Source organism: Megalobrama amblycephala, linkage group LG15 (genome assembly GCF_018812025.1).
Source record: "Megalobrama amblycephala isolate DHTTF-2021 linkage group LG15, ASM1881202v1, whole genome shotgun sequence".
Classification (NCBI taxonomy): Eukaryota; Metazoa; Chordata; class Actinopteri; order Cypriniformes; family Xenocyprididae; genus Megalobrama; species Megalobrama amblycephala.
In genome coordinates, this window is record NC_063058.1 from 1,109,033 (window position 1) to 1,133,952 (window position 24,920).

At 42.9% G+C, this 24,920-nt stretch overlaps 1 pseudogene and 2 gene segments (V, D, J or C); 1 reads left to right on the forward strand and 2 right to left on the reverse strand.

Moving 5' to 3' along the window:
- The window catches only part of LOC125247272, a 241,774-nt pseudogene that overhangs the window by 109,976 nt on the left and 106,878 nt on the right, over positions 1–24,920 (forward strand).
- LOC125247270 overlaps positions 1–24,920 on the reverse strand; it is a 213,203-nt gene that overhangs the window by 80,292 nt on the left and 107,991 nt on the right.
- LOC125247309 lies at positions 10,801–11,430 on the reverse strand. The segment is given in 2 exon segments: positions 10,801–11,129; positions 11,229–11,430. Coding segments are annotated over 2 exon segments (363 nt in total).

Genomic DNA, 24,920 nt, shown 5'->3' on the forward strand with positions numbered 1-24,920 from the left:
CACCACAGAGCGCAACAAAAAGTTAGTGTGGCCACCCGTACTCCCCCGCAGAAAGCCTGGGGATCGGGGTGGCCCACACAGCAGAAGCTTTCCAAGGGTAAAGCGGACCTGCGGGCCATGATTATCACAAGGAAGGCTTCAAAGCGGCCCTGACATCTGTGGGTCAGGACCCATGAGGGCGGCCCCCTCCGAAGGGAGCCTGGTGATAAAATATCTGACACCCGCTCCCCTTCGGCGCCCTCAGAGGACCGTTATGCTAATCCTGCCACCCATTGTGCGTCAGGGCGCAGCTGTCTCCACCGACCCTCTGAGGAGGGCCAGTCATCACTTGATTCGACTGTCTTCTGCCGGTGCGCCGCTTCAGAGCGTTGAATCAAGTGTTCAAAGAAAACCAGAGGCCAGTCTCGAGAGACTGGTTCCCTTAGTAGATTTTATGGCAGAATGGAAACTTCTACTGAATATATCGAAATGGGTGCTGCTCATCATAGAAAAGGGGTTACAGAATTCAGTTCGGGTCTCGCCCGCCCAGATTCAGCGGGGTCCTTCCCACAGTGGTGACCCCCGCGCAGTTTCTGGTTATGGAACAAGAGGTTATGACACTCTTGCGAAAAGGAGCTATAGAAAGGGTTCCTCCTCCCAGCAAGCTGTCAGGCTTCTACAGCTGCTACTTCATTGTTCCAAAGAAGGATGGGGGGACTACGTCCTATCATAGATTTACGTGTGCTAAATCGCTCAATACAAAACCTCAAATTCAAGATGCTTACACTCAAACAGATTATCCCACAGATCAGGTCCGAGGACTGGTTTGTGGTGATAGACCTGAAAGATGCGTACTTTCATGTGTCCATCCATCCTTCTCACAGGAAGTTCCTCAGGTTTGCTTTCGGGGGTGAAGCTTACCAATACAGGGTTCTTCCGTTCGGCTTGTCATTATCAAGTGCGTGGATGCAGCTCTGACTCCGTTGAGACTCCAGGGCATCCGCGTACTGAATTATATCGACGATTGGTTGATCATAGCTCAATCAGAGCAACTGGCAGTCCAGCATCGAGATGCTGTTCTGTCCCACATGAAAAGGCTTGGGCTGAGGCTCAATGCCAAAAAGAGTGTGCTGGTTCCGGCTCAGACTACCAGTTATCTAGGTGTAGTTTGGGACTCCACCACGATGCAGGCACATCTGTCTCCTGCTCGTATGAGTTCCATTCTCGTAGCCGTGAATGGGGTGAAGTTAGGCTGGTCACTCACTGGCAGCTGCGTCCAACGTGATACCTTTTGGCCTTCTGCACATAAGACCCTTACAGTGGTAGCTCAGGATCAGGGGGATTTCTCCGAGGGGAAATCCTTTTCGCATGATCAAAGTCACGCAGCGATGCCTTCGTGCTCTGGCCATGTGGAAAAATCCCTGGTTCCTGTCCCAGGGACCCGTGTTGGGGACTTCTGGTCATCGTGTAATGCTTATGACAGATGCTTCCCTCATTGGCTGGGGGGGCGATCATGAGTGGTCTCTCAGCTTAGGATTTATGGGAGGACCATCAGCTCTCCTGGCACATAAATCAGCTGGAGATGATGGCGGTGTTTCTAGCATCGAAACACTTCCTCTCAGACCTGAGAGACCACCATGTGTTGGTCTGCACGGACAACATGTCAGTGGTCTCATACATAAACCATCAGGGGGGTCTGCGGTCTCGCCAACTATATTACTTGGCCCGTCGGATCCTCCTATGGTCCCTAGGGAAGCTGCTCTCGCTGAGGGCAGCTTACATCCTGAGGTATCAAACGTGGGAGCAGATGCCCTGTCGAGGCAGGGGCCAAGGCCCGGGGAGTGGAGACTCCACCCAGAAGTGGTGGATCTCACATGGAAAAATTTCAGTCAAGCGGAAGTCGACCTATTTGCTTCGGGAGAATCAAACCAGTGTCCACTCTGGTACTCCCTAACACATCCAGCACCTCTGGGTCTGGATGCCATGGTGCAGACGTGGCCGAGGCTACGTCTGTACGCATTTCCCCTGTTCGCTCTGCTCCCGGGAGTTCTGGAGAAAGTACGCCAGGAGGGGGCCAGACTAATACTGGTAGCCCCGTACTGGCCAACCAGGATATGGTTTTCGGACTTAATGTCCCTATTAGACGGCTCCCCAACGGACCTTCCCCTCAGACAGGACCTCCTGTCGCAAGCGGGCGGCACGATAATACAGGAACTGGAGGAAGCTATGGGCCTGGCCTCTGAGGGGGCCAGGTTCATAGATGCTGGTCTCCCAACTGAGGTTGTGGAGACCATCCTTAACTCCAGAGCTCCCTCCACGAGGAAGCTGTATTCCTATAAATGGAATTTATTTGCTACTTGGTGTAGACAAAATAATATGGACCCTGTCCACTCTCCTATTAGCTTTGTGCTAAGATTCCTCCAAGAAAAGTTTTCGGATGGCTTATCTCCTTCAACCTTGAAGGTTTATGTTGCGGCTATCTCAGCCTATCATGCTCCTCTTGAGGGGGATTCCTCGGTAGGAAGGGAACCCCCTCGTTACACTCTTCCTTCGTGGTACACTGAGGTTGAGGCCTCCAGTGCGTACAAGAATTCCGGCCTGGGACTTGGCTGTGGTATTGCAAGGGTTAGCCGAGGCTCCCTTCGAACCACTAGAGGAGGTTCCAGAAAAGTTCCTCACTCTAAAAACTGTCTTCTTACTTGCTATCACTTCTCTGAAGAGGATAGGAGATTTAGAAGCACTTTCAGTTGCTCCATCTTACCTGGAATTTGCCCCAGGAATGGTGAAGGCATTCCTTCATGCTATACCTGGCTATGTGCCAAAGGTCCCCACCAATGTCCCAGGTACCATTGTGCTCGAGGCCTTCTATCCTCCTCCCTTTGAGTCCTCGGATCAGGAAAAACTGAATCTGCTCTGCCCAGTGAGGGCTTTGGATGTGTATGTCCACAGAGCTGCCCTGTGGCGAAAATCAGATCAATTATTTGTCTGTTATGGGTCCCCTAAGAAAGGGGGCCCAGCATCTAAGCAGAGGATGAGCAAGTGGGTGGTCGAGGCAATCTCACTTGCATACGAAGCGGCCGGACAGCCTTCTCCATTGAATATCCTCGCCCATTCTACTAGGGGTATGGCGGCATCAAAGGCTTTGATGTCTGGAATTTCCATTAATGATATCTGTGATGCAGCTGGATGGTCACGCCAGCACACATTTATCAGGTTTTATAACCTTGATATTGGCTCCACTTCGGGGTCTTCTATTCAAGCTAACATTGGCAAGTACTTGAAGCTACAGCACAGTTGGAATTGCGTTCCCAATGCGTTATACGCAGCGTCAACAGTTCCCACGAAAGGGAACGTCTCAGGTTACAGATGTAACCCTGATTCCCTGAGTAGGGATCGAGACGCTGCGTCTCCTGCCGTACCCCCAGCATACTTGCAAGTGCTTGCTTCAGACTTATCCCAAAAGATAGCGATCTCTGCATCCGGGTATGCTTTATAGTTTCCTGGTCAATGACGTCACCTGCCTCTGACGTCTCGCTATGCGATTGGATAGATACATGAGTGCTTCAATGACATTATCACACAGAAGGTTCCCAATGCGTTATACGCAGCGTCTCGTTCCCTACTCAGGGAACCAGGGTTACATCTGTAACCTGAGACGTTTTCTAGTTCTTATCAGTGATATAATTTAATTTTGTCTGATCTTTAGTCACACTTCGGAATTGAATTACATTTTATGTTGATTGTCTCACTTAAGTAAAAATGTAAATTATATTGGGATGCAAAAACTGCTGGATTTAAATCAGTCAGTGTGTTAGTGTGTTTAATTTAATCTCTGAAGTTTAATTTAAATGTATATAGTGATTGTGTAATTTGTATATTGTATATTATATCAGCTCTATTGATGTTGAATGACATGAAGGATCAGATTGTCATGATTTTTGCTGCTGTTGAAATGCTGTGAGTGAAACAGTGTTTTCTTTGTGTTTGTGTTTGTGAATGTGTTGTGTTTGTCTCCTGCAGCTGGTCCCACACTGAAGCCCTCAGTGTCTCTGCTGCCGCCCTCTTCTCTGCAGATCTCTGGAGACTCAGCCGCACTGCTCTGCCTGCTCAGCTCTTACTCTCCACAGGGGGTGCTGGTGAGCTGGACACTGGACGGGTCAGAGGTCACCGAGGGGGTCGTGACCAGCGCAGAGAGCCAGCGGGACGGCCGCTGCAGCCGCAGTAGCGTCCTGACCCTCAGCAAAGCACGCTGGGAAGAGGGAGAGGTGTACGTCTGCAGAGTAACACATGATGGAGCTCCTCATGAGGTCTCGTTCCACAAGAGCTCTGAGTGCTGATGTTTCTCTCCTGAAGATGAGCCGTATCTGAGTGTCCTGTGTCAGGCAGGATTCACATGAGTCTAGTGCTGCAGCTGTAGTGATTTACAACTCAATACTGAAAGAGAGCTGGCGTGTCAAAGCACTGTGTGATCTTTCAATCTGCTGTAACATTCAATAAAGCTTCTCAACAAGTTCACTTTGTGTCTGACAACATCATTCAACTAACAGATGAAAATGCAGGTGCTTTTCACAAGCTTGATGTTGCAGGAAATAAAGTCAAATAAAGCTCTTGGGGTTTGAACATGGTCTCTGGAGACAGAGCTGCTCTATTCTGAGAGGATCACAATCACTCCACCCTGACAATGCAAATGGGCTTTTCAGTCTCACTGTTTGATTGGTCACATGATCTGGACTAGAGCACACCAGTTTCACTTCTGCTGAAAATGTCATGATGAAAATAGATAGATGAAAATGTCATGAAAATCAACTGAATTCAGTCTGTTCAGTTTGATTGACAGGGATCATATATTACACCTAAAACATGATGATCATATTAAACACTGACTCATTCTCTTCATGAACACAAGATTGATGTTCAATCAGAGTCCAGTAGTTTTACTGACAGGGTTAAAAGAAAGGCTTTACATCATCAAATCACAGGAACAGTAAATATACAGAGTCAGACACACACATTCACAGTCCTGTACTCTACAGCAGATATAATCAACAGCAGCAGACCAAACACATGAACATTGTCATATTCATTACCATGACAAACTCTCCAAGAATTGTCATGTCAGAAATCTAGTTCAGTCATGAAACTGAAGATGGCACAGGCTTCGATCGCTCCTTTACATGCAGTCTGTAAGCAATCACATCAATACCAAATGATCAATACTGATTGGTCTCTGCTGATCCTGCAGCAAATGAGATCCCTTCTCAACATTTAATAGTCTGGTTCAGTGTTTGCTGTAGGCTAGTAAGAGTTCCTCAGAAATTCAGACACTTCAGATAAATCAACAATGTTTTACCGTTCCAGATACAATGTTACATGATCTGATGTATCATATCCACCTGTTTCCGCAGGGCGTTACTGTAAAAAAGAATGTGACGTAATTCAAAATCCATAACCACAATGACATATTACTTAATAACTAGTAAATAGTCCTGTACCTCAAGTAAAGTCATAACATAAAGATACCATTGCAAATTAGCTAATGATTAAAGCAGACAACTGGAAGTTGAAGTACATAGCTGTGACCATTGTGGCAATTAACATATGAATTTACATCATTAGTTAATATAATATGTTATTAGGGAATTAATACATAAAATGCCATTTAATTACTAGCAGTTCATATGCTACTTAATCTATTAATCATATAGAATATTCATGAGTTGCTGATGCAGTAATTATTAATAAATGGTTTACTTTAATTATTAATAAATGGTTTAATAACTGGTATTATTAAATAAATGGTAACTTGTGATTATCTGTGCATTAGTTAACCATTATTTAATGCATATTAGTGCACCTGTATTGTAAAGTGTTACCAAAAAAATCATCATTGAAGAACTAAACACACAAACTATGGACTGCCACTGCTAAATTTGTACTTAATGTATTCCCTGCAGATAAGCCTGATGTGATGGAGGTTTCTGGGGAGCCAGATCCCACCTCACTGACCTTCATGATGCCCAAACACAGTGGTCAGACCCAGCAGTGGAGGACCACACCTACTCCAAAGGCACTACCATCACATGTGGTATAACAACTGCACCATCCTCCAGGTCGCTGCCTGTTGCAGATGTTGTATTGAAAAACGATGCAGACTGTCTGCTGTACACAGGGATTCCACTACTTGAATTCAAAACCCTTGTGTCTTGCTTGCAACGATTTGCTTCCACATCATCAGCATTGCCAGCAGAGGACCAAATCCTGTTGACATTGATGAAGCTCAGACAGAACTTTGTTATAGCTGATTTAGCAAGATGCTTTAAAATGTCACCTGGTCAGGTCAGTAAAACACTGAAATTCTGGATAGATGTGATGGCTGAGCACACCCAAGATCTCATTCCATGGTTGCCTCGCGAAACGTTAAAGGCCACTTTGCCGCATGTTTTTTGCTAATGTTCGCATTCATATTGAGCAAGCAATCAGGCGTCTTAAGGTATACAGGATCCTCTCTCAAACTGTGCCTATTCATTTTGTCCCTAAAATCGACAAAATACTAAGAATCTGTGCAGCACTTGTAAATCTGCGAGGGGAGCTTATTTCTAAAACATAGGTTTAGTCATGTGGATTGTGTAAGATATGATGTCTAAGTGGTGGATGTAAATAAGTACAAGAGGTGTGGTAACAGTACTGCATAAACATGCTCAACAGGTGCCTCTGTGTTTGTGAACACAACAATAAATACTTGAAAAATAGATTTTGCTGATTATATGTTCATATTTTTACTTAATGTTTTGCATGTAGGAGTTTCTATTTAATGAAATGTTCTCAATACCACTGCTAACAATGTGTCAGTTAATGTATTCAAATGGCACATTAGTTTATTCTTATGAATAAACTCCAAAGCACAATGACTAAGTGTGTAATATTTTTATTATTATTATTATTTTGTTGTTTGTCAGCTCACTGGCTGTCTGTGAGGATATACTGAAGAAAGAAGTGCAGAAGATCCAAATGCGAGTTAAACAGTTTATTTCTCACAGAATACTCAGAAAGCACATAAATGGCAGAGATGATAAGAAACAGGTGGCTGCAGGGGTGCACCGTGATGCAGGGACTGCAATGGGTAAACAAAGGCAGGAATATAAGAGAAAATCACACAAGGACAACTTCACTAGAAGCTCCAAGAAGACCACGTCCAGAACCGACAGGGAGATAGCACGACAAAACCTCAGTAGCGCCTACAACGAACTGACAAACAGGACATGCAAACACACACATTAAATAGGGCGCTAGATGAGAAGCAGCTGTTGCTGTTAATTAAATCCGCACACTAACAAGGTAACGCCCAACCATACACACACACGAGGGCGAGTCAGTGAATCCATGTCACCATGCCTTAAAATTTGAAAATTGGAACTGGTCTTAGAACTGGAAACTTAACTTTTTTTCATGAGAACTGGTAAGACAGCATTACACTGTCTTTGTGTAGGTCTATTTCTTCAGAATATCCATGTACTAAAACTGATTGTATAGTGTAAACCTCCCCTAACTACTCATTAAACATCTGCAGGTATTTTGGGTAGAGATTTAACTTCTTGTCAGCAAAATCATCAGCCAACCTAGATAGCATGTGTAAAAGAGTAGAAATTATGCAGCTGTTGCACTTGAGCATCTGTGTAGATTTTGTCAAGGAATGTCCAATGTCGATGTCCTCACTTGGTGTCCAGATGACCAGCTTGCAGCTCTGTAGACCCAGACACATCATGGTCAATTGTGTCTGAAAGAAGGATTAAGAGAGCATGTGGGTAAGAAGAATCTGTATAATTAATTCATTATAAGTTTAAAATACAATGTTTGTCTAATAATAGAGCTAATCTACTTTCTTGGGAAAAAAAAAAAATAATAATAATAATTATTCACCTGGAGGTAGTATCCATCCTTTCCTTTGGGATGAATCACACTCTTAGCCCGGATTTTATATTTACTTAAAAATATAATTACAATATACTTAAAATATTTAAGTTTGGTTGCATTACTTATAAAATATAAGTATATTCTACTAATTTGTGGGAGTATTTGAATGTGTTAATAAATGTAAGTTAAATGCACTTAAATTATGAAATTTTTCTCCTGACCACGCCTCCTACACACTGGTTTGCGGCAGGTAATGACGCCATTTTGTCGTGGTGTGTGTGAATTCAAGGAGCTGTTGATGAGCAGCTGGAACATTTGTTTTGGCTGTTCTACAGACATTTTTTCCAAACATTTACCTTTTTATAGTTTTTCACCAAAGGAGAAAATCACAATTTTTAAGTTACCATCAATCGAGGTCGGGGTTTGTTTTAGTTGAGCTCTTGACCCTTGACTTTTTAATATTAGATTTTGTTTGGGCAGTTTTAACTGCATTAAAACCAACCAGACAAGCAAAGTTAAAAGATGATCAGGTGGTGCTGATTATGTTTTCATATAATCATTATTTGATCTGAATCACTGAACACATTTAGAGCCCAATCTCTGAGTTAGATTGACATTATTGATTACAGCAGCACTGTGATTCTACAGCGGAAGATCAACTTTTACAATACAATTTTTTTTTAAAAGTTGTCCTTAAAAAAAAAAAAAAAAAAAAAAAAAAAAAAATATATATATATATATATATATATATATATATATATATATATAAAGACATCAAGAATCAGCGTATGAATCTCAACAACGGTGACAAGCAACATATTCTGATAAACAGATCAACTCTGAACATTAGAAAACAAGCTACTAAAAAGTCACAGAAAAACAGCAAACTTTAAATAGTGAGAATAAAGAAAATTACTAAGACAATTCAGCTCATAATTTATTCATGCAGCAATGCATGATGGGAGGCATGGATAAATTTTGATTGGTGGCAAGTTAACTTGCTTAGTACATTGAACTTAAATATACTAGGTGTAATAACTACAAAGTAATTAATATTACAAAACATTTTAAGTTAAATGAACTCGAATTATTAAGTTCACATTACTTAATCATTACTTAATTTTTTTAGGGCAACCAGTTTCCTCAAATTTTTTAAGTAAATTCAACTTATCCGGGCTAACAGTGCAGGTACTGTCCATCACCTAAACTTCTGATGTCACCATTTGGCTGTCCCAGAAATTCTGCCAGTGACATGGAACTTTTGAAGGGGCACTTGATCTCAAGGAGTTGTGCTGAATCAAGGATCCCGTCTGGGCTGGCTCCCAACCAAGGATGGTCAGGGTGCACAACAGGCCCCTCTTCTCAACAGAATGCCCTCTGCTCTCTTATCTCATTTTCTTTGCCATGCTGTGTTGCTGTATTGCTGGTGAAGGTTGGGTACAGATGCTCATTTAGATATTTTTGGGGATCTGTAGTGCTTCGTTTTGGGACTCGTTTTGCTGTGATGGCTGTTAGACGCAGCTTTCTGGCATCATGTCATAACTGTGAAGCACTCTGCATCCTGGTTTCTTCCATCAGTGTAGCCGCTTGTGCAGGGGACACTTTGATGTAGGCCTCATAAAACTCTGTGCACTTTAGACAGGTTAGTGTTGTGCTGTGTTCAGTATGACAGAGTGTTGTACTGTGGGCTGGATCATGTTTGCTGGGGCTTGCCTTGCTACTGTCTACATCTGCTCTGTAACTCAACTGAAGAAGACCATTTGTCTTGACCTGAAACAGTGGGGCCATCACTGATGAATTGCTGTGGGATATGAACTCTCTGTGGTTCTTAAAAAGTTGGGGGGAGGTTGTTGATTCTTGCACAGAACTTCCTGTGGGCCTGGATATGTGTGATAAGGTCTGTGATGGTTAAAATGAATGTCCTTCACCTTCCTCATCCCTACATTCTGACACACAGTAAACATTTCAATTTAGTGCATTTATTAGGTAATTAAAAATATCACAATACAATAAACAATTTTTGTGCCTTTAATTTTTGTTACTTTACTGACCTTCCACAAAAGTGCTGCTGCATGACTACAAGAGCGTCCTGGCCCTGCAATACATGAACAACCCGCTGTATGTACTTCACCTGTCACTGACGCTAGCACCCAAGCCTTGTGATGTGATACGTGCAGGCTCTGGCTCGGCTCGATGTCCGCTTTTAGATACACAAGGTCGTTTCTGACATCCTTAAATAACACCCGGCCGACTTTATCACTGTGTAGATACTGATACGCCTCTGAGCTTTTCAAATTGCTCATCGCCTTACCATCACAAGCTACTGAAGCTACAAAATAGCTAAAAATGCTACCGTACGTAATACGAGGCCACTTCTTCATGTCATCCTCCCAACCATCTACCGCGGAGGGTAAAGGTACTAAATGTTTGCTGTAGTGATGAGAGAAATTAAGGTTTTTGAAAACTTTGAATCAAACATTGATTCACAGAATGATTCACCTGCTGGTCAGAAAAGAGTATATATATATATAATGAAAACTCAGCTAAAACATATATTAAAAACACTACACTAGTGTCACCACATCGACTCAACGTCGAAGTGACTGACAGATAGAGAACTCAGTTATGTAACAGACACGCCATCTAGTGATGAAGCATGGAAGTGCAATTAAAGTGACAGACTTTCCTGCAGTTAGATTACATTGTAGAGGAAAGTTTTGCAGGACTAAACACCACTAACATTTATATAATATAAAGATTATGTTACATGCTTAGTACATCTAAATAAATAAATAAATAGTTTCTGAAAGGTTTGATACACCATTGTGTTGTTTGTGATCCTCCATCAGCAGCTGCAGTATCTCTCAGCTGTATCAGTGCATCACTGTGACGTCTGACTGAACGAGGTTTTTGTACCACTCTTTATCACTGTGTGATCACTGGACCACTGTGCCAACTCTGACAGTAATAATCTCCTGTATCTTCAGTCTGGACTCCACTGATGGTCAGAGTGAAATCAGTGTTAGATCCACTGCCACTGAATCTAGATGGAGTTCCAGTATTACGGGTTGTTGCATAATATATGAGGAGTTTAGGAGCTTCTCCAGGTTTCTGTAAGTACCAGGCTAAACGATTACCACCATACACTGCACTGCTGGTTTTACAGTTTATTCTGACTTCTTGTCCTGGTTGAGCTGTTATTGATGGACTCTGAGTTACAGTGATCTGTCCTCTACACTCTGAAAGAAAGAACAAGAAGGACAAATAAAATAAAATAAATTCTTAAAATTATTATCTAAAATTATAAACATTTGATATTTCAAGAGAATAACACAAACCTTGAATAAACAGTGTGAGAGTCCAGATGAAGAAGGTGATTGTGTTCATTGTTGTTCTTTTGTCTTGTGTGATGATGAAGATTGTGTTCTGTTCTGCTCTCAGTCATGAAGTGTTAAACTCACAGCACTATAAACACTCTCAGAGCACTGAAGCATGTGTCACAATGCAAACAAGTGGGCAGGATTTACAACAGACAAACTAATAAACTCTCTACATATAAGATTTTGCTTTCAGAGCATTCTTGAACCATTTAGTGATTAATTGTTTATATTGATTAATTGTGAAATATTTTTGTTTATGTTTGTCAGTCTGATGAGACACTAGTCTTTGACTTTATATGAACATCTCTCAGTGTGGATGAAGCATTTTCAGCTTTCAGTGCCGCTGTAGAAATAATCTATTCACTCTCATGATTAATTTATTTTTCTGATAATATGTGACCGAGAAAAAGTGAGCAGAATTCAGCTGGTCATGTGATCTCAACATGGTGGCCACCATAAGGAGGACAAAAGATTTTTCTAGGCCACTGAAATGACTGGAAATCATGAGTGTAGATCATTTTAAACATATTCGTCAAACACAATAATTATTTCTTTATGAACACGTTAATGTACTTCATCTTTAAAAACATGATAACAATGAGAAATCAAGTACTAAATAAATCCATTTTACTGTATTTAGAGTAGGGGAGACCGGGGATGGTCGTAACATCGGGATGGTTGTAACACAATCAATTCCACCAATTAGGAGTGATTTGATCACTTGAGTATTTTCCTACTTTCTCTCCGATCCCACATATTGTTTGCCAAGGCTGGAAACAGGCAAATTGAGAATATATAGAGAAAAAACGGATTTTGAGGTAAGAAAGTAAAAATTTTGACCAAGACTAAATTTTGTTTAGCATGTATACTAATGCAGATAAAATTGTATGACTTATATTAGATTAAATAATAGTTTCTTAGGCAATATGTGATGCATTTCCCCCCTGCTAATTTCAAACCACTATGTTAATACAGCTAGCTAAACAATGGCTGACTGCCAGCCATTGTCTTTCATACAACTAAGAATTTTCTTGATTTAAATGTTTTTACAGAATGACTCGGACATGGAAAAGAAAGACTGACAGAGATGTCTGTTTTAAGTAAAGAATCTGATGAGGTTTGGGTGAAATGCGCCCTATGCAGTTTCTGGGCCCACCAAGCCTGAAATCCAGGGTTACCAGCATTCATCTGTCAGCACTGTGACTCTGATTGAGAATATGCACACATAGACATACACGCACACACACATTGATGTTATTTTTGTTATACTTAAAGATGTACAAAGATGTTCTTTAATTGACTACGTTGTAGTAGCCTAGTGTCAAAGGTCACCTCAGAGGTCACAGATCATCAGATATATTTCTATAAACAGTAGCCACGTTTACATGTACACTCTTTTGTCTTTCCGATTGAAAGATTTGGTGGACTGTTTACACAAGACGTTATCTAATCCGATATGGTGCCGGTACTTTCATTCAGAATGATTTTGTGACATGCCACATTAGTTTTTGTCCTGTTTGCCGCCTTGTATTCCTGTCAACATGGAGCTCCATAATTTCTTATGCGTGCTATTTTTATGTGAAGTGTTGCTCTTAATCAAGCAACAGAGTGGATTTGTAGCATATATTACTGCAGGAAGGTACGAGGAAAAGACGGACACAGGAAGCTGACCTGTTTGGTGGCTGTGCTTCTCAATACTACCCCTCCCTCCGAAAGAAAAGCAGAAGCGTGTGGATGAAGGTCTGTAGTAATGATTAACTGAGTTCCTTCAGTGTATTTAATAAATGTGTTTCAGTTTTACTCCAGTTTGATTTTGCCGCCGCCATTTTGCATTCTGATGACCCCCGACCTCTTGACGTGATGACGTAGAGACAAAGTAATCGTTTTTTATTTTGTTCGGTTTATAGAAAGGTTTATCCCACACCTCTCAAACCAATTACAATTTAATTCGGTTTTATTCAGATTGAGGTGTTTATTATGTAGCATTTTAATTCGGATTGGAGTTTTAAACCGATCACAATGCTCCATGTGAATGACCTACTGTTATATCAGCACACAACAAGAGAATGAATGAGAAATATAGGATATGAAGTCAAACTGAATCATGTCTATTGTAAACGAGATCAATAAAATCTTCAACTGATTATGACTGTTTTTCAAGCGATAACAAAAAATAATTTAGTCCAAACTGAGTGTTTGAGTGTTGAGAAGATGTGAGTTTCTTCTAATATCAGTGTGTTGAAGTGTTGTTTCTCTCTCTCTGCTGGAGTTTGTGTTCACTCGAGTGGAATAGAGGTTTTTGTACGACCGTTTCATTAGATTGTATCACTGTGGTACACATTCGGTGGAGGAACTAAACTGGTGCTTGGTAAGTTTGTGTATTTAATTCCTATTTAAGAAAAAAAGGTAACACTTTATTTTAAGGTGAAGAAGTTACACGTTACTACATGTACTTATTATAGTAATAACAGTAAATTATGCATAAATACAAGTAACTAACCCTGAACCAAACCCTAACTGTAACTCTATAGTAAGTTCACACAGTTAATTAAAGGTCCCGTTCTTCGTGATCCCATGTTTCAAACTTTAGTTAGTGTGTAATCTAAGGCCATTTTCATGTCTGGCTCATTTGTAGAGTTAAATAACCAGGGAAAAGATTAAAGGAAAACAAACACATTGTGACACGTACAGTTGTGACACAGCCTGTTTTGCTGGTCCATTGAGTCAGATTCACTACAATTCAACTGCTCCAGAGTTTGTTCAGGTGATCTCAGACTTTTTTTTGTGCAGATCTGAGCATGATTACCATGCTCATATATGCCTAAACAAACCAAACTAGTGGAAAAATGCACCACATTCTGAAAGAAATGCTCCAAACACTAGTGGTGCTCACTGCAGAACCAAATGATATCCAGCTCCACCTATATGGACACAATGGGTGAAGATAAGTTTAGTGATAGGGTTATGGCTGTGGTTAGGGTGTGGTTGGACTGTCTAGCTCCACCTGTTTTATCCAGAGAAGGGGAGCTGGACATCAAGCTCCACCCAAAGACAATACAAGCCGAGTTACTTTGAGCATACAGGTGCTGGTCATATAATTAGAATATCATCAAAAAGTTGTATATTATATTAATTCATTACACACAGACTGATATATTTCAAATGTTTATTTCTTTTAATTTTGATGATTATAACTGACAACTAAGGAAAATCCCAAATTCAGTATCTCAGAAAATTTGAATATTGTGAAAAGGTTCAATATTGAAGACACCTGGTGCCACGCTCTAATCAGCTAATTAACTCAAAACACCTGCAAAGGCCTTTAAATGGTCTCTCACTCTAGTTCTTTAGGCTACACAATCATGGGGAAGACTGCTGACTTGACAGTTGTCCAAAAGATGACCATTGACACCTTGCACAAGGAGGGCAAGACACAAAAGGTCATTGCAAAAGAGGCTGGCTGTTCACAGAGCTCTGCGTCCAAGCACATTAATAGAGAGGCGAAGAGAAGGAAAAAGATGTGGTAGAAAAAAGTGTACAAGCAATAGGGATAACCGCACCCTGGAGAGGATTGTGAAACAAAACCCATTCAAAAATGTGGGGGAGATTCACAAAGAGTGGACTGCAGCTGGAGTCAGTGCTTCAAGAACCACTACGCACAGACGTATGCAAGACATGGGTTTCAGCTGTCGCATTCCTTGTGTCAAGCCACTCTTGAACAAAATACAGCGTCAGAAGCGTCTAAAGACAAAAAGGACTGGACTGCTGCTGAGTGGTCCAAAGTTATGTTCTCTGATGAAAGTTTGCATTTCCTTTGGAAATCAGGGTCCCAGAGTCTGGAGGAAGAGAGGAGAGGCACACAATCCATGTTGTTTGAGGTCCAGTGTAAAGTTTCCACAGTCAGTGATGGTTTGGGGTGCCATGTCATCTGCTGGTGTTGGTCCACTGTGTTTTCTGAGGTCCAAGGTCAACGTAGTCATATACCAGGAAGTTTTAGAGCACTTCGTGCTTCCTGCTGCTGACCAACTTTATGGAGATGGAGATTTCATTTTCCAACAGGACTTGGCACCTGCACACAGTGCCAAATCTACCAGTACCTGGTTTAGGGACCATGGTATACCTGTTCTTAATTGGCCAGCAAATTCGCCTGACCTTAACCCCATAGAAAATCTATGGGGTATTGTGAAGAGGAAGATGTGATATGCCAGATCCAACAATGCAGAAGAGCTGAAAGCCACTATCAGAGCAACCTGGGCTCTCATAACACCTGAGCAGTGCCACAGACTGATCGACTCCATGCCACGCTGCATTGCTGCAGTAATTCAGGCAAAAGGAGCCCCAACTAAGTATTGAGTGCTGTACATGCTCATACTTTTCATGTTCATACTTTTCAGTTGGCCAAGATTTCTAAAAATCCTTTATTTGTATTGGTCTTAAGTAATATTCTAATTTTCTGAGATACTGAATTTGGGATTTTCCTTAGTTGTCAGTTATAATCATCAAAATTAAAAGAAATAAACATTTGAAATATATCAGTCTGTGTGTAATGAATGAATATAATATACAAGTTTCACATTTTGAATGGAATTAGTGAAATAAATCAACTTTTTAATGATATTCCAATTATATGAGCAGCACCTGTACAGTCCTAAAAGCTGTGGAAAAAAGTGAGTTTATAATGAAAAAACAATGAAAAAGAAGAAGAAAAAAAATGGAATGTGATTTGACAAGATCCTCCATTAGAGGGGACCTATTATGCAAAATTCACTTTTGCATGGTGTTTAGACATAAATGTGTGTTGGCAGTGTGTGTACACAACCACCGTTTGAACATAGAACTGCCCTGAGTGAGTTCACAGCGAGTCCGCCATTGCTTCACTGAAGAGAACATGTCTGCCAAGTGTTTTAGGTGTTGTGCAGCTGGATGGATTAATCCACAGAGCTCTCTCCATTTACTCCCTAAACGAGGTCGATTAACTTGGTTTTCCAGGGAAATGCTCCCTCAGTTCTGTCGAAATTCGTTTCTGTCTGCGTGAATCATTTCACACCGGACTGCTTTGTGAACGAATATCAATACTAAGGGACAATACAAAACAGAGACTGTGCTTGAAATATACTACTCAAGGATAAAACTGTAAAAACAAGTAAAAACTGTTTGTGATCCAGCTTAAAGACTCCAGAGTGATGCTGGATATGGCGGTAATGAAGGTGAGGGCTTTTATTACAGTTTATTTACAGATATAAAATGTACCAGTTTATTAAGCACCACCCAAAAAGGCATAAGGTTTTGCTCAACCATTAAACGTGGCAATTTTAACATGTTTCCACGGGGCACTACTGTAAAAAAGAACGTCGGTACAACTTCCGGTGAGGCAGCGGAAATAGCATACCAATGGTATTTTTTGTGCTAATTAGCAAAGAGGCTGTGTTTTTTCGGATCATTGTTTACTTTGTAAAGTTGCAATCCTTTAAGAGAGATGTCGTTACGGGACTCAGGGACAACATTTCAGTTTAGTACATTTAATAGTTAATAATATTACAATACAATAAACAGTTTTCGGCCCTTAATTGTTCTTTACTTTACTGACCTTCCACAAAAGTGCTGCTGCATGACTATAAGAGCATCCTGACCCTGCAATACATGAACAACCCGCTGTCTGTTCCTCACCTGTCACTGATGCTAGCTCCAAAGCTTTATGATGTGATATGATGTGATAGCTGGTCTATTGGGATGACTGGCATGGAACTCTTCTAGTAGACTTGGATCGAGTATATCATTTCTGCGAACCCACGACCGTTCTTCGGGACCGTACCCCTCCCAGTCCACCAGGTACTCCAGGTGACCACCATGAGTGGAAGAGGGGTTTCTTCGGGTTCGCCAGGCTCTGTGGGGAGAGGAACAGAGGGATGGTGAAGTTTAAGCAAGGAAACATAGGGTAAATCTTGTACTCAGGGGGAAGTTGCAGCTGATAGTTGACAGGGTTGATCTGACGGAGGATGGTGAAGGGGCCAATGAACCTAGGACTCAGTTTCCTACAGGGCAGGCGCATCCTGGTCAACAGCCAAACCTTCTGTCCTAGCTGATAGTTGGGAGCTTCAGAACGGCGAAGGTCAGCTGCCATCCTGCGCCTGCATAGGGCTTGTTGGAGTTGGAGATGAGTTGAGTCCCAGACCCACTCCCAGACGCTCTCCCAGAACCAGTCCACTGCTGGCACATCTGATGGTTCCCCGGTCCAGGGGAACAGTGGGGGTTGATAGCCGAGTACGCACTGGAAGGGAGTAAGTCCAGTGGTAGACTAACGGAGGGAGTTCTGGGCGTACTTGGCCCAACCCAGAAACTGGTTCCAGGAGTCCTGGTGACCGTGACAGAAGGTACGTAGGAAATGGCCGATCTCCTGTATCTTCCTCTCCGTCTGCCCGTTCATTTGGGGATGGTAGCCGGAGGAGAGGCTTACATTTACACCTAGGAGTTTGAAGAATGACTTCCAGACTCGGGAGGTAAACTGTGGTCCACGATCAGATACAATATCTTCGGGAAGTCCATAGTATCTGAAAACACAGTTAAACGTTATCTCTGCAGTTTCCATAGCTGTGGGAAGTCCTCGTAGGGGAATCAGATGACATGACTTTGAGAATCGATCCACCACCACCATAACACAGGTCCGTGAGGAAATCCACTCCTAGGTCTGACCAGGGGCAATTTGGAACGGGCAGAGGTTGTAGTTTCCCGAAGGGAAGATGGCGTGGACTTTTTGAGATGACACATTCCCTGCACCCTTGCACGTACCTCCTGACGTCAGCTGCCATGTTTGGCCACCAGAAGCATTGTTTTAACAACGAGAGGGTTTCATTGACCCCTGGGTGGCCAGTGCCCAGTGACGTGTGTGATGTGTGGATGAGGGGAGTGCGCCATGTTCGGGTGATGTATTGCAAACCTTGGGGGCAACCCGGCGGGGTGTTGGTGGAGGCATTGGACTCGGGCAGGGTCTTTTCTGACCAGACAATAGGACTCACGAAAAGTTTCTCTGGGAGTATGGGCTCTGGGTCTTCCTTGCTTTCTTCAGGTCCATGTATGCGGGAAAGAGCATCAGTTTTCACGTTCTTTGATCCTGGTCGATATGAGATAGTGAAATTGAATCTGGTAAAGAAAAGAACCCATCTAGCTTGACATGGATTTAACCTTTTGCCGTCCCGTAGATACTCCAGGTTCTTATGGTCCGTAAGAACTATGAACGGGTGCTGGGCTCCTTCGAGCCAATGCCTTCACTCCTTCAGGGTGAGCTTGATGGCAAGAAGCTCCCTGTTCCCGATGTCATAATTTACCTCCGCTGGGTTGAGTTTGCGGGAGAAGAAGGCACATGGATGAAGTCTACTTGGGTTCCCCTGCTGCTGGGAGAGGACCGCTCCCACTCCGGTAGTGGAAGCATCAACTTCAACGACGAATGGAGTATCGGGGTCAGGATGAACCAGGAGGGGAGCGGTTGTGAAGGCTTTCTTCAGAGTTTCAAAGGCTTGGGTGGCTGCTGGGGTCCAGGACAGAAATAAGAAATTAGCGAAACCCAGGAATCTTTGCAGTTCTTTTACAGATGTGGGGATGGGCCAGTCCTTGATGTCTGAAACCTTCCTCTCGTCCATCCGGATGCCACTGTGATCGATGTTGTAGCCAAGGAACTGCACTGATGGCTGATGGAAGATGCATTTCTCGGCTTTCAGGAACAGATTGAAAGCCCTCAGGCGATGCAGGACCTCCGCTACATGGCAGCGATAGTCAGCCAGGCTCCGGGAGTAGATCAAGATGTCGTCAATGTAAACTAGAACTGACTTGTGCAGGAACTCCCGCAGCACCTCATGCATGAAGTCCTGAAATACGGAGGGGGCATTGACGAGTCCATACGGCATTACAAGATACTCGTAGTGGCCGGTAGGGGTCACAAAAACTGTCTTCCATTCGTCCCCCTCACGTATTCGGATGAGGTTGTACGCGCTGCGGAGGTCCAACTTGGTGAACACAGTGGCACCTCGGAGATGTTCCAGCGCTGATGGGACGTGAGGAAGCGGGTATCTGAATTTCACCGTAATCTTGTTTAAAGCTCTGTAATCTATGCTGGGCCGCAAGCCTCCATTCTTTTTAGCCACAAAGAAGAAGCTGGAAGCAGCAGGGGAAGTAGACGGACGAATGTAGCCTTGTGATAGAGCTTCGATGATATAGTCCTCCATGGCCTTCTCCTCCAGGATGAAGAGGGAATAGATTTTCCCTCTGGGCACTGGCTCACCAGGTATTAGATCAATGGCACAGTCCAATGGCCGGTGTGGAGGCAGCGTGGAGGCCTTCTTCGGACAGAAGACATCACTGAAGTGGGTAACATTTAGGGATGTCTGTTGAGCGGTTTTCAAGTGGGCTTTCCACAGACGTAGCACAGACTTGGATTTCTTCAGAACATGGAGAACTTGGAACAGGAAACTCAGGAAAACAGTCATTAAAACACTGGTTACCCCACTTCAGGATCTCTCCTGTCCTCCAGGAGATGATGGGGTTGTGCTGCTCCAACCAGGGGCGCCCTAAAATCACGTCAGCGGTTGAATCCTCCAGAACCAGCAGATGGATTTCCTCCATATGAAGAATGCCAATTTGAAGGTGAATAGGGCCGACACTGTAGCGCACCTGTCTTAGAGGTCTTCCAGTCACCGAGTGGACTTGGTAGGTTTTCGGCGTGGCTGCTGTTTTGAGCTGAAGCTGGTGGCAGAGGGCTCCAGAGATGAAATTTCCGGCTGACCCAGAGTCGAGGAGAGCATTAACTGGAAGACAGAAGTCGGCAGCAGTAAGGTTTACAACAATGGTAAGTAGTTTCATCTTATTTAGCGTAGGCATGATAACACTCACCATGGGTCGCACGGGGCGAGTGGGGCATTCAGCGATGTAATGCCCAACTTGACCGCAGTATGGACAGAGGTTCTGGGTCAGCTGTCTCTGCCGCTCAGCCGATGAAAGACGAGAGTTTTCAATTTGCATAGATTCGTTGGCTGGTTCTGGGGAATCTGGACGGCGGAGGATTGATGAGAAAAGTGACTGGCCCTGGTGCTCTTTGAGACACGACTGCATACGAGTGGCAAATCTGATGGATAGCTGGATAAACCATTCAAACCCGATGGAATCCTCGTATGCAGCGAGATGCAACCACACGCGAGGGTCCAAACCTTGACGGTAAGTGGTGATCAGGGCTTGTTCATTCCAACCACTTGATGCAGCAAGGGTTCTAAACTGGAGAGCATAGTCAGTCACAGACATGGAACCTTGTTTTAATTGATATAATCTCTCACCAACTGATGAATCCCAGGCAGGTTTTCCGAACACTTTTTTAAAGTGAGTAATGAAGCTTGACAGAGACTGAACAATGGGGTTTTTCTGTGACCAGAGTGGTTCAGCCCGACAAAGAGCTTTTCTGTCGAGTTGGGATATTATAAACGCAACTTTAGAGCTGTCGGTGGGATACAGGTGCGGTTGCATCTCCAGGACCAGTGAACACTGCAGCAGGAATCCATTGCAATCCTCCGCCAAACCAGAGAAGGGCGCTGGTTTGGCCATGGGACTGGCGACTGCAGATGGTGAAAGAATGGCGGCGGGGAATGTGGAAGTGTGTGCTGGCGGTGTTGTTGTGGAAGTGCTGGAGAGTGTGCAACAAAGTGCATCCACAAGATCTTGTAATGGATCCAGAGCGCTCATTCTGGCTGTTCAGACGGTTTTGGTCCGGTCTTCTCTTACAAACAGAAAGGGACGGAGACACTGGTGGAATATAAGGATGGTTTATTGAACAGTTCAGAATTAGTGAGCAGAGTGCAGGTGAGTGGATACTGATGCAGTTCGTGGCAGATGTAATCGCAGAGCTGATACTTGTCTTGTAATTTCCAGAAATCGAAAATGGCAGGCAGACGAGGAGCAGACCAGACACAGAGACACTCACAGAAGACGAGGAGAACACTGGGAGACGGGGAGAACGCTGGAGACAGGTGAGTAATCTTCGAGGGAGTCCTTAAGGTAAGCATAACAAGGTGAGTATGCATTAACGAGACTGGACAGTGACTGTGTGTGCTGCTGTGTCTCTTATGGTGCTGGTGATTGCTGTGCTGATGGGATGCAGGTGTGGATGGTTAGCACTCTGGTGAGGGAGTGCGCTGTGATTGGGTGACTGTGGAGCCTGGCGTGTCTGTGACAACTGTTTGCCTCTCTTCTTGTTTTAACCACTTGTGATGTGTTTCCTGGCGTTAATAAAGTTTTGAAATTTAGAGATTATTACTGTCAGAGTTACCACTATATCAACAGTAAAGGTGTGTTCACACAGTGATAAAGAGTGGTACAAAAACCTCGGTCAGTCAGAGTCATAGTGATGCACTGATACAGCTGAGAGATACTGCAGCTGCTGATGGAGGATCACAAACAACACAATGACAATGTTTAAATATATATATATATATATATATATATATATATATATATATATATATATATATATATATATATACATTTATATATAGTAAATATAGATTTATATATAGTCATTTATTTTTGTCTTAAATAACCGTTAGTGCAGATAAGAATTATGGCAGCACTGGGATCTTTTTTTGTTTGTGTTTCAGATCACAGTATGAGAGTGATACAGAGTGAAGCAGAAATAGCAGTTGTTTTTAATGTATTGTCTAGAGGAAGATGAGAGACACCAGACCCAACAATGCAGATGACCTGAAGGCCACTTTCAAAGCAACCTGGGCTTCATTACACATGAGCAGTGCCACAGGCTGATCGCCTCCATGCCACGCCGCATTGATACAGTAATTCATGCAAAAGGAGGCCCTACCAATTATTGAGTACATATACAGTAAATAAACATACTTTCCAGAAGGCCAACAATTCACTAAAAATGTTTTTTTTTTTTTATTGGTCTTATGAAGTATTCTAATTTATTGAGATAGTGAATTGGTGGGTTTTTGTTAAATGTAAGCCAAAATGAACACAATTAAAAGAACCAAAGACTTAAAGTACTTCAGTCTGTGTGCACTGAATTTATTGACAGAAGTCGTCTCAAGCTGGTTTTGTGAGCTTGACAATAGCCAAGTTTCCATCATTGCGAAATTTGCTTTCTCCAGCATGTTTCCATCCAATTGGCCTTTTACCGATAAAATGGTGTGCGTGGTGATGTCATGAATGACAAAAGCGATTTGTCTCATAAGTTTTGGTGTATCGCAAAAAAAAAAAAAAAAAAACGTCCTTGAGCCGTTTCCGTACATAGTAGTTTTTTTTTATTTATTTTTTTTATAGCAAATTCTACCTGTTTTGGTTCTACATGTCAACACCCCCCAACACACACACACACACACACACACACACACACACACACACACACAGAAACAAAACAAAAAACAAAAAAAATGGAGAAAGTATTGTTTATTGAAATTTGCCAGCTACTGTCATTTTAATAATTGCAAATGTCCATAATATCTGAAGATGACAGAATGAAGCAGTTGCTCATCTGATAGGGCTCAAAGTAACAACCCTTATGCATTGAAGCCCAAGGGTCTGCATGGGAGAGACCACACAGTAAGGTGTTCTGGGAGGAAGTGGTGGAGAGACACATTACAGTCTCTACTGCAACACTTTAGAATGACACGGCCAATGTTTGAGAATCTGTGTGGACTCATTGGTCCTGATGTTGCGCCCATCCCAGGTTTCCACCGACCACCGGTTCCGACACGAAAGTGGATTGCCATCACCCCGTAAATGCTGGCAACCTGCGCCGAGTATAGAGTAATGGGTGAAACTTTTGGGGTTAGTAAAACAACTGTCCATCGATGTGTGTATGCTGTGTGCACATCTATTAAAGAAAAATTAATGCAGCGTTATATCAGGCTGCTGAATGTAGTGGAGGCCAACAAAATTACATACCGTAATTCCTTGGCACAACTTGTGCCACATGTTTAAGGTGCATCCATACACTTTCGGAAAAGTGCCAGAAGATAGGGACAGCCCGAACTGAAGGACCGTGTATTGATATGCCACTCCCTCGAAGGCGAATCTCAAGAAGCACCTGTGATGGTGGGGTACCTGGATGTGAAAATAAGCTTCCTTCAGATTCCGGGGAAAAGAACCAGTTCCCTGGACATACTTGTGAGAGGATCTGTTTCACAGTTATTCATTCTGAATGAGCGCTTTATCAGGGTCCAGTTCAGATGTCTCGGGGATGGGTCTGAGACCACCATCCTTCTTTGAGACAAGGAAGTAACGGCTGTACAAGCTTGACTCGCTCTGAGCTGGAGGAACCACTTATGGCTCTTTTTGCCAGTATAGTGTTCACCTCTGAGCGCAGGACGTGAATGTCCCGGTTCTTCATGGAGGTTGGCACCACACCATTAAATAATGGGGCCCTTTGAGCGAACTGAAGTACATAACCTCATTTTATTATACCCAATACCCATTTGACACTCCAAGGATTGCGACCCAGGCCTCAGCTCGTGTGGCAAGGGGTTAAATTGGTTTAAGCAATGGTTCGCTGCGAGGGGACCAGACGCTTCTGATATGCTTGTTTTAATGATGTTTTATTAACAAAATTCAGGAGGAGCAACGTTCAAATAATCTGACTAATCATCATGTCATTCCAGCCAGCTGTTAGCAATCAGTAGTGAACATATCTACCCAATCAGAATGAGTAAAAGCATATATATATGGACACAGTCGACTCACCCATATTCCTCGACAGTTTGACAGCATCCCTCCACCACCCCGTCTCCTCACACTTGCCTGGTTATTTTCCTAACCAGAATACCGAGCTCGGAGCCCTCTCCTCGGACAGCACGCCAAATACGCATACTACTAGGCATACTATTTACTATCTGATTATGTGTATGTGTGAACTCGTGAATCTTGTTGCTATGACAGCGATTAGTTGCATGGGTGCGGGAACTTAAGCGGGCCCAGTGCTTACAAACACATTGTCTCCAGCATCTGGAACTGAACGGGGTGTTAGGTGGCATAAAAAATCATTAAGAAAAATCTTTAGAGAAAATAGTTTTATGAGTCTCCATTGATAGTCATAAGTGAGAACGTCATTTATTAACGAGCTGTTAGCACTGCAATCAGCTGAGGGCCAGCAAGTGACGCACTCGGAAATTCAGCATTTTACCACAAACATCAGTGAAAATGTTATTTTAGAAGAAATATATTCCATGAATCTCACCGTATAGTTACAGGGGAGAATGTCATGACATAAAGCTGTCAGTGTCACACTCAGCTGAACACTGTCAGTGTGGTACTCGACCTGAGGGTGAGTAATTAATGACATAAATTTAATTTTTGGGTGAACTAACCCTTTAAAAAATATGCTGATGACTTCGATGCCATCACAGATCGGTCTGACAGCTGAAGTGAGTTTGTTATGAACTGTAACATGACGACACATTCAGTCAGCTGCAGTATCTCAGTAAAGGCTGTTGAACTGAACTGTCAGATGCTCCATTACTGACACTGCAGTTCCTCACAGTAGAAGAGCACAGTGTGTTTTAATGCTGCTGGAGCTCATGGATGTTGTTCAGTACCAGAGAACTGAGAAATCTTCCACCCTGAACACTGATATTGTGTCATTCAGAAACACAATGAAACCAAAGA